General features: G+C 40.7%; 1 protein-coding gene across 1 annotated transcript in view; it reads left to right on the top strand.

Moving 5' to 3' along the window:
- SDR16C5 (short chain dehydrogenase/reductase family 16C, member 5) overlaps nt 1-7,137 on the top strand; it is an 8,468-nt gene extending 1,331 nt beyond the window's left edge. The window contains exons 2-6 of the mRNA XM_010082886.1: nt 3,220-3,351; nt 4,390-4,489; nt 5,684-5,828; nt 6,391-6,516; nt 7,047-7,137. Of these exons, the coding sequence (XP_010081188.1) occupies nt 3,220-3,351; nt 4,390-4,489; nt 5,684-5,828; nt 6,391-6,516; nt 7,047-7,137 (594 nt within the window). The remainder of the gene's footprint in view (nt 1-3,219; nt 3,352-4,389; nt 4,490-5,683; nt 5,829-6,390; nt 6,517-7,046) is intronic.
- Nucleotides 7,138-10,406: the final 3,269 nt, after the last annotated feature.

The following is a 10,406-nucleotide window of genomic DNA, read 5'->3' as shown; positions in this document are numbered from 1 at the left end:
AACTGGGAGGAGAGGAGGAGGAGGAGGGAAGTACACTGGAATGGAGAAGATGGAAACTAACCTTCAGTTTTGAGGACTCAAGGGCTAGCATGGAGAAAAACAGTAGCAGAGCCTTGCTGGTCAAATATAAAAAGGAGAAGAGGGTGCAGATATGTGTGGGACACAGGTTAGGGATGATAAAAACAAGGTAGACAGGACCAAAGAAGTGCTAAGAGGGTCTCGATGCACAGTTCATCGCTTATAATCTTCTGCCAGCAGTTCACCGACAGCTGATCCACTAATAATCCTCCTGCTAATGGATATAGAAGAAAATACCCCACTAGTGTTGTTTCAGAAATATTGTCCTGCTGACAACTGATGTAGAACCATGCTGACAACTTGCCCATTTTATTAGTGACAGAAAGACCTCAGGGTTAGTGCTTGGTGACACTGTTTACTTAAGGCGGTGTAGGAGACTGGCTCATAGTGTACAGCATCAGCCTTTGCAACATGACACAGCACAGTTCCAGGTTTTGGCTTTTCCACCCTGGTGATTCAGCTTCACGCAATGTCTTGGAGTTTTGCAAGACTACAGGGAACTAAATTCATGCAGGATATGGTTGAAAACTTTGCCCGGTAAAACGATGTCAAAGCCAAAATGAAATGTGTATGAACCTTAAATACCTGCTTCTGGTACTTCATCAGCCACATAGAGAGAAGAGGAAAAAGTCACTCCAGTAGGAAGAAAATACAAAAGCACTGGACACGTGGTGTCCTTGTTCCTTTCCTGTACCAACAGGATGAAGGACAGCTTTTCCCTATCAAGAGCTATAGCTTAAAGTTATTTCCAATGTCCCTGTTCTAGAAGTACCCAGCCCCAAAACAAATGTGGCCTTCTCTGACCTAGAGTTCAGCTAAACATTAAGGATCTAGGGCTTTGAAAGAGGGGAAATAACTCTATGGGTTTTTTTGATCCTCCTACTTGTGAGGAAACAGAAGCTGTTTCCTCGTTATCGTGTTGCAAAACTGCATCTGGGCTCACATTTACTTCCAGAATCTCTTCTGCTTATCCGCTATGTTTTATTGCTTGTTAGTCAGGATGACTATCACCCCTTAATAGCTAGGGAAAAGGCTTGGTAAAGGTCTGCTGTGCTTGGCTTCAAAGAGTGTGGAAGCCTGGGCCAAGTGTCCTGGCGCTGCCACGCGTAGGGGAGAGCTGCGGGGAGAAGAGAATTAAAACAGACAATTTGCTGAGGAAAGAGCTGCTACATCTAGTTAGTAGGGAAGCATCATGAACAGAGGTGGTGTAAAGCTGGAATTATTTGTCTGGGTTGCAAGAAGGAACTTGAATCTGCTTTGAATTCCATCCAAATTGTGAATATATTTTGGAAGACTGAGTAGAGACAGGTGGTAAAGGAAGAGGTGGTTCAGGTTTTTGTCACTGGTTATAAAAGGGGTGATCAAGGTCTGTTCTTATTTCCCTTCTCCCATCTAGGTTAGATGGGAATGCCTCACTCACCAGGTTATAAACTGTATGTACCACATCCCCCACCTCTGGCTTTTGTTCACACCAAAGAAGCATGACCACGTGTTCAGGTATTTGTTATTTGCCCCAAAGAGTAGATTTGGGGTACTGGTCCAGGCTTCCAGAATTGCTAGATCGTCTGACATGAGCCAGTATTACAGCATCATTTACTAATGATTGCATTAAAAATAGTGCACATTCGGAGACATTAATTTGTGATGAGGGGTACATACTCCGGTTAGCGACTAGAACAACTTGTCTAAGGCTGCCTGCAGAGATCATGTGGTGCTGCTTCAGAAATATTTAAATTGTTGCATGACAACTTTCTGAGAAGGGTATAGACAGACAAGAATGTGTGAGCAGTGACCAAGGTGGAGAGGGGCTCTGGCTGATGAATTTATTATCAGAACTGTTCTCTATCATCCTACCAAGGCTGCTTTCTGTGTTTTAAACCCTTACCTAGTTAACAAACCTGAACAAGAATGGAACAAATTTAAGGAAGATGAGGAAGTTAAGCTAGAATGAAGGGGTAGGTGGGAAATTCTCCTTTAATTTTTTACTGTTACACAAGGCTAGCCTACCTGGTCTGCCTGTGCTTGCTTCAGTCACTGTAGGCGCCTAGTGAAGGAAACACCATTAAGAAATGAGGTTTTGTGATCTGCAACTGTATGGCAAGATGGCATAAACCCAATGTGCTCCCAAAGCTACTGATCAGCGTGTGTTTAGCACGTTACCTGGAAATCACAAGAACTATCTCAGTCTAGAGCTAAAATGAGAACTGTACTTCCTCTTACTGAACTAAACATGTAGATATTATTCTTTAGCCAACTTATTTTCTGGGTACAGTATTAGAATTGAAGCAAATATACTAGGACAAGCTTCTACACCATGAGCCCCAGCAGCTCATAAGGCTTTTGCCTTCTGCGAATGCATGTGTCCTAAAATCTTCCTTTATTCAGAACCCTACAGTTTTTGTTTAATTTTCATAACAAACTACTACCCTTCCTACAGGTTTCTCATTTCATGTGTTGTCCTGAGAGCTAATATCAATGGAGACGTGGTGTTCTTTCAGGCTGTCTTCTTGAGAAATAAACTTGTAAAAAAACATTTTTTCTTTGGTAAGATAAGCTCTTAAGTCCCTGACCTGTAAAGTTACTTGAAGTAGTCAAGATACCCGACTAAATAAGAACATTGTAAGGAAAAAAATTAATTGTACAGGTGGTCTTTCTCACTGCCTATGCATAGGAGGAATACTTCTTCTCAAAAGTGACTGTTTGCCCATTCTAATTCCAACATGCTGAGGGCAGAAGACTCCATCTGCTTCCCCAAAAAGCTGTAGGGAAGTCTGGTTTAATGTGTGTGCTGTGGAATGCAAGTAAAGTTACCACTAGTGGAAAAACTACTCTGTCATACATGTCAGTGGTTAACAATTGCAGTCAGGACAAGTGGAACGTGTGGAAAACTGCATGAAGAATCTTGAAATACCTGAAATATTAAGATGGTACTAAGTAGCTGCTGCTCTGTGCAGTGGGAGGGATGAATCCCTGGACTGTTGGGGTTCAGGGCATCAACACTGGCAACTGGATCCATAACAAGCATAGTAAGTTCAGCTTAGTTGAAATATGTGATATTTCTATTTCTTATATTTGCATATATAAAACTTGGAAAGCATGTTTTGTATTTACTGTATAGTATCTTGAGGCTTTTTGTTTTAGGTTAAAAAAGAAGTTGGCGACGTTAGCATCCTAGTCAACAATGCTGGTATTGTAACTGGGAAGAGGTTTATTGATTCTCCAGATTCACTTGTGGAAAAAACCATGGAAGTGAACACAATGGCACACTTCTGGGTAATACCTGTACTTTGCATATACATACTAAAATATCCTTTTAATGTGCTTTCAGTGTTAATTTTGCCTTTTGGAATTGAGGAAAATACGCAAGGATATATATAGCTGCTTGTAAGTTCAGTAAGAAATGCTACAAGAAATAATTTTCTATTCCTGGAAGTCTGTAAAATAAAAAAAAAAGGGTGGAATAATGGATCATTTGGGAGCATCTGGGGTAGGTAGGTGGAAGCAAAACTGATTCATATTTAGAAATGCTCTTAAGAACTGAAGTTTACCATCAGCTAAATTCTGAAGCCAGTCATATGTTCTAATCCCTCAATGTTAATTGACATGAAGCAGGCTCAGCCTAAAAGTCGCTGCTCTAGTAGCAGAGGTGTTCAATTCTGTTAGTGTTCTGATTGCTTTGTGGTTATAATTTCAGTAAGAAATACCACATGTTCAGTCAATGCTCTTCATAATAAGTGGGGCATTTGTCCAAAAAAGTGTGCTTTTTCTTCCTTCCAGGGAAAACAGGTCAACTATGTGGTGTTCCTATAAAAGAATTGCAAAGGGGGTATTAAAACATGCTCCCATTTCTTAATAAATAATTTTAATCACAAAGATGAAATGAATTTAATGAAAAGAAGACATGAAATTCAGATTTTTGCCATTTTACAAAATTTGCATTGAACACTTAATTCTCATTTGAAACATTGCAGTGCTGAGCTGAGCTTTAGGCTGGAAAGAAACTTAACAACTAGCTGAAGCTATATCTTTAGCTTTCAGCAAGTTACCATCTGCCTGTGGTGGTGAGGAGAAAGCTGGTACTGTCTTTTGACTGGTCTGCAAAAAAGTGGCCTGAAAAGTCCCAGCTTAGTAGTTGAAGGTTAGAGTTCAAACAACAAACTTGCCCTCCCCTCTCTCCCCTTCCATAATGGAAGAGGGGGAAGCTTATTGAAAATGTTGAGAGAGTTTATTTTAAAAGAACACCTTCAAAAATATTATAGCACTTAGCTTATTTAGTAAAATATTTCATTGCAACTCTGACTTATGTTGCAGACTTACAAAGCCTTCCTCCCAGCGATGATAGCCTCTAACCATGGACACTTGGTTAGTATTGCAAGCTCAGCAGGACTGACCGGAGTCAATGGTCTTTCAGGTAGTATATTACAGCTAATGTTTATTTAGACAATTAGTTTGATTTTAAACTCTGCAATAAATACTCATGGGAAAAAAATGCTAATTTTGAGTTTCTGGGTCTTTATGTGTCGGTAAAGCAAATAGTCCTACTTTCAAACCAGCTGACCTTAAATAGACCATTCCTTTCCAAAGAGTTTTCCAGATGCTCAGCAGTGCTGTGAAACAGGTTTTTCTGCCAAGGCAGTTAGGGGATCTAGGAGGCATACAGAACTTTGGAAACTGAGAACTTCAGTGTTGTTAATGTTAACCTGCAGGTATTTGGTGGGGAAGAGGCCCCTCTTCCTCCCCTCACTCCCCACCCCTCTCTGAGCATGTTCTCAAGCTAAGCAGAGTCACATACAGGTTTCTGTAACTCAGACTACTGCTAAAATCCAGATGTGGTACAGAAGCAGAACTGCAATATCTCCTTTTGCATTCTCTCTCAGCCATTCATTCAAGAGGACCGATACAGTGATGGAAAGAAAGTGGTGAGATTAGGGCAAACTCAGAAGGCATTTCTGGAAAACATGTGCAAAGGGGGAGGAAAATGAAGAAAGGTGACATAGCAGTAGAAGAAATCTAGCTTCAAGGCAGTGATAGTGAAGACAAATTGAGTTTCAAGTTGAAATCACATTAGAGAGTCTTGAAAACTTGAGTTTGATGCATAAGTAGTGCATGGATTCAAAGATCTGGCATGAAAAGATAATTTCATTTGCTACGGTTCAGTAGATAGTGGAAAGGTGATAGCAGGGATGCAATGAGAAACCCTCTGTCTTCCAGTCTAGAACAAGAGTTAATTCAGGAGAGAGAAGGTAAAGGAGTGAATCACATCAAAGGCACATTTAATTAGTAACCTACTCCTGAGAACAGTTCCTGCTCTGTTGTAAAGTATTTTATTATCAGATAGTAATTTCCTGCAGATACAGTGTATGTATCATTTCTATTCTATACTGCTGCAGTTGTATACTGTAAAAAAAAAAAAAAACCACCACACCACCCAAACCAGTGACTAGTTAGTCTCCTTACTAGAGCACAGTTTTGTCCCTGTTCTCTGTCAAAACTGTTACCACTCCTGTGTACATGTTCATTGGTAGGACTCAGTGAGCCTGTTTAGTAGAGATTAATTATTAAATTAAAATGTTTAGCTGCAATTAATGTTTTATTTGTTTTACAGATTACTGTGCAAGTAAATTTGCAGCAGTTGGTTTTGCAGAGTCAGTTGATTTAGAGATGAGAAAGCTGAGAAAGACTGGTGTTAAAACAACAATTGTCTGTCCTTACATCATAAACACAGGAATGTTTGATGGCTGTAGAGCCAAGTGAGTAAACTCTTGTGAGGTTTTGGTGCAACTTGCACATTTAGCATGTTACGTACTCCTTCATGAAAACCATGAGCTAGGCTTTTCTCTGCTTGTGTTATTTTTAGGGCTTCGGATGGGTGTTAACTGTGCTATCCAGTGACTGGGCAACCCAAATGGCAAAGCCCTTGGTGCTTTACTAGTCATTTAAACTGAAACGTGAAATGTAATCGGTGTCCTTTTCTCTGCAGAAGCCAAATGCTCCAGTTGATTTTGAAACCCCCGTACACCTCCTGAAATTAGTGGCAGAGCTTTGCTCAGTATGCTTGTACAATGACAAAATTTAGGAGGCAAATAAAAGCCTAGTGTGTCTTACTATGAGGACTATGTGGATTTGTCTTATGAGAGATCATACAAAGGGAGAATAAGTGGCCACTCTAGCATAACGAAGGTTCTGTTGTTTATAGAATTTGTGATATTTATTGCTTCTTTTACTTGAATAACTGCAAAATGGAGATTTATTTTGAGTAAAATGTGAATCCAAAGCAATTTGTATTCTAGTAAGAAATGTCTTCTCTTCCAGGTGGCCAACTCTGCTTCCCACTCTGGAGCCAGAGTATGTGGCTGAGCAGATAGTCACTGCTATTCGGCGGAACCAAGAAATATTGTTGCTACCACGCAGTCTTTATGTTTTATTTGCTTTTAAAAGGTAAGTTATGTCTTTCCTTCTTTTCTTCTCTCTCTCTTTTCTGTCAGGGATGTTTCGGCTGTGTTTCTGACTAAAAGTGCAAACCAGGCTTCTTCTTGTTGGTGTGAGTTTTCATTAAGTTCTGCACATTTCTGGAATTCTCTTTTTTTGTTTCTAGGGGTTCAGTCTACCCTTGGACCACAGAACAATGACAGAAGTGTCTAACTGTGATTTGCTGAGTTGCAGTTTTACTGGGGGCTGTAGAGATTGGGCCTGTTTCTCAGTAACTGCATATTTGGTGTCTTGTCCCAGCATTAGGGCACTTCTGACTCCGTTGCAAGCCAGGTTGGGAAATTGATCTAATAACTTAGGCTGTTGAATGAGTGTAATGGATATTTTGAGAGGACCAGTGGTACTCTGTTCTAGAGAGTATCCTGTCTTTGCTAGTATTAGCCAGGTAAAGCTAATTCTGTGATAAAACCACACCACTCTTCTGATGTCTGTTCTGGTTTTTTTTTTTTCTCTTCTCTTTCAACTCCTCTACCTTACAGTATCCTACCAGTGAAAGTAAGCGTTCTCCTTGCGGAGTATTTTGGAAACCTCCACATCATGGATAGCTTCAAAGGGCGAGCAAAGGACTGAAAGCACAAAATTCAGAGACCGGCAACTCTAAAGTGGACTTTGTTAAAGGTGGTGGTGGGAAAGGTCTGCTTCTCTAGCAGCTGTGAACTTCAGGTGCCTCGCTTCTCATTAGTAACAATTTTTAAGAAAATCGGTTTTTAATTTACTCAATCAACAGCTTTCACTTGAACTGCTTTTTTTAATCCAGTGAACTGTTTTCTTTTCACCTCATTATGGAAATATATTAATTGAAATTAGTTCCTTTAGTTATGTCTGTTATAAAGCCTTAAATATGATTGTGTGTTACAAACTAATAAATGGCAACTTTGGAGGGAGAAGGGACCAAGAAATCGCATGTATTGGGCAGGGAGCCAAGAAAGCCTCTAGTGAATCTGACTTCTTGCTGCCATTCACTGAACCATGAGGAGAGGAAACAACAGATATAAATTTATACAAATGGAGACTTTGTGAAATTAAAATGTGTTGTGTTGGCACAAAACCAATGAAATATAATAATTTTTGGAGGTGGTGATCTCAGGACTCACAGATGATCTAGATGTCAGGGCAGGGAGGGGGAAGGATGTAAATTATGTATTTGTGCTGCTAATCTACTTTTTCTCTAATTCATTTTAAAAGCTAATGCTATTATTGAAACTTTGTAGTAGAAGTCTTTGTATCTTTGAAGTGCAATATTTTAAGAACAATTTTAAATTTTCATCTCGTAAGCAGAATAAACTTATAGTTATAAAGCATAAGACTGCCCGTCTAGGTGGGCTATCAAACATCTTGCCCCATGACAGTGACCTACTAAAAGCAAAAGTATTGCACTGTATAATCGAGGCTTCTCTTGGGATTATTTCAGAAAGGAATGATGCTGATAGAACTGAAGTGAATGGGATCATTACAGCCATAGCTGGAATAAAGCATTATGTTTTGCTTCTCTGAATTGGGTAGCAGGTTGCCTTGTGTCTACACAAGACTTATTTTGCTTTCCCTCTTAGGACTATCCATTTATTTTGGACATATGCTGGGGAGGCCTTGCACTTTTGACAATGGCTGCTTAGAAAACTGAAAGCCCCCTTGATTTTTGGTAAATCCAAAACAAGAGGAAAAAAAAAAAAGGCAGATTATACCTTAAATGTGTGTTGTTTATGCACATGCTGGCTAAGCCCACCTCATGTCACAACGTGCTAGTGGCACTTGGTAATACCTGCAAACTGAGACTGAAATGTGTTAGCATGCAATTAATTGAAGGACAGTATGGAGAAAAGGGTGATTTTTTTTTTTTAAATGGTGTGGGTTCTTTTTTTTTCCCCATGGTGGCCTAGAAGCTACGTTTTTTTCCCTTGCTTCCCTTGCCTGCAGAATGGTTGTGGTTTAACCCCAGGTGGCAACTCAGCACTGGACAGCCACTCACTCACTCCCCCCTGCCCCACCCCAGTGGGACTGGGGAGAGAGTTGGAAGAGTGAAAGTGAGAAAATTCATGGGTTGAGATAAAGACAGTTTAAGTAAAGCAAAAGCCATGTGCTCGAGCAAAGCAAAACAAGGAATTCAATCACTGCCCGGTCAGCAGGCAGGTGTTCAGCCATCTCCAGGACAGCAGGCCTCTGTCACAAGTAACGGTTACTTGGGAAGACAAAATACCATCACTCCAAAGGTCCCTCCCTTCTTTCTTCTTTCCCCAGCTTTGTGCTGAGCATGATGCTGTATGGTCTGGAAGATCCCTTTGGTCAGTTGGGGTCAGCTGCCCCAGCTGTTGTTATCTCAACCCACTAGTTTTGTCACTTTTCCCCTTCCAGTTCTATTCCTCCCCCAATCCCCCCCATCCTCAGTGAGTCAGTGAGGGGCTGTGTGGTGCTTGTTGCTGACTGGGGTTAAACCACAACAATTAGTGAGGTTTACCAGGGGAGAAAGGCTTACATAGAACTACTTTACTGCTGATGAGCAGGAAACCCTGAGTAAAACAAGCATGTTACAAATAGCTGTACTTTTATGATGGATTGATGAGAATTCAAAATGATGAAGAAAAGATTTGTCTTGCTGTCATTTCAGATCTGCAGCTTTTCTACCTCAGAAATTCTGCTCATGTTACAGTATACTTCAGGAAATGAAAGTTACTAATTAAAAAGCAGATATTGCCTAAATCTGCCGTCCATATGTACATTGCACTGTTCACAAAGTCAACCACTAATAACTCTGTGGTGTATCTGTGTATTGCAGACTCCTTCTAAGAGAGCACATTTTTCTTCCTCACTATGAAATACTAGGTGTTCAGGATTCTGGAGCAAAGGAGAACTGGATTATACATATGAACAGTATGTATCAGACTCCAGCTCTTGTGAGAGCAAATAGCTTTTCATTCTTAGTGTCTTTGCTAACATGTTCTGCTGGGGGAAATTGGAAGCAGTGAGCCTGGCTGTGGGATTTGTGGATTCTCTTCAAGTTTGTCACACCACTAGGAGGATCTTACCTGATCATCTGTGCCAGAGAAGTACACCTCCATATCGATTTTACAACTTCACAGAATCACTGAGCTTGGAAAGGACCTCTACTTGGAGCAAGGTCAGTTAGAGCAGGTTGCTCAGTACTGTGTCCAGTCACATTTTGAGTATCTCTAAGGCTGGAGCCTCTACAACCTCTCTGGGCAACCTCTTCCAGTGTTTATTCACACTCAGTTTAGAAACAAATAAGTGCAAATGATGTTTAAATTGAATGTACTTTCCCGTTTGTGCCTGTTGTCCTTTCAGGGGATATCCATTAGGCTCTGTGTTTTACACTTTCCCATCAGGGATTTATGCACATTGAGCCTGTTCTTTTCTAGACTGAGCAGTCCTGCCTCTCTCAGCCTTTCCTTGTACCTTGTCTTTGCAGCCCTTCACTGCCCTCACTCCAGTATGTTTATACCTTTTAGGGAACAAGTTCTGTAGTAGGTTAAATGTGCATAGTCTGCCATTACGTGCTTCACTAGAAAATCTCTGCCAGCTCCCTGTCCTGGTGGGAGGACACAAATATGGCTTGTATGCAAGTGTGCTGCTACTACTTTGAATATTGTGGTCACTGTCAAATTACTTCTTGGGACTGGAGGATAATAGCCTCTCCTGTTGGTGGTTTTGATCTCCCACATCTCCTGAGATGGCATGGTGGATATGGAGCGTTGTATCCTGGAGAACAAGCAGCACAAATCCTTCCCCTGTGTTCAGGAGGTGGTATGCAGTGAGTGTTTGGATCTTCAAGTGCCATGTGAACTTTGAGATAAAAGTTGGCTTACTTCCAGCATAAAAATGATCTT

The sequence above is a fragment of the Pterocles gutturalis genome, unplaced genomic scaffold (assembly GCF_000699245.1).
Source record: "Pterocles gutturalis isolate BGI_N339 unplaced genomic scaffold, ASM69924v1 scaffold8445, whole genome shotgun sequence".
In the NCBI taxonomy this organism is placed as follows: domain Eukaryota; kingdom Metazoa; phylum Chordata; class Aves; order Pterocliformes; family Pteroclidae; genus Pterocles; species Pterocles gutturalis.
The sequence above is the reverse complement of the archived record's forward strand: the minus strand, read 5'-3'. Positions and strand labels throughout refer to the sequence as shown.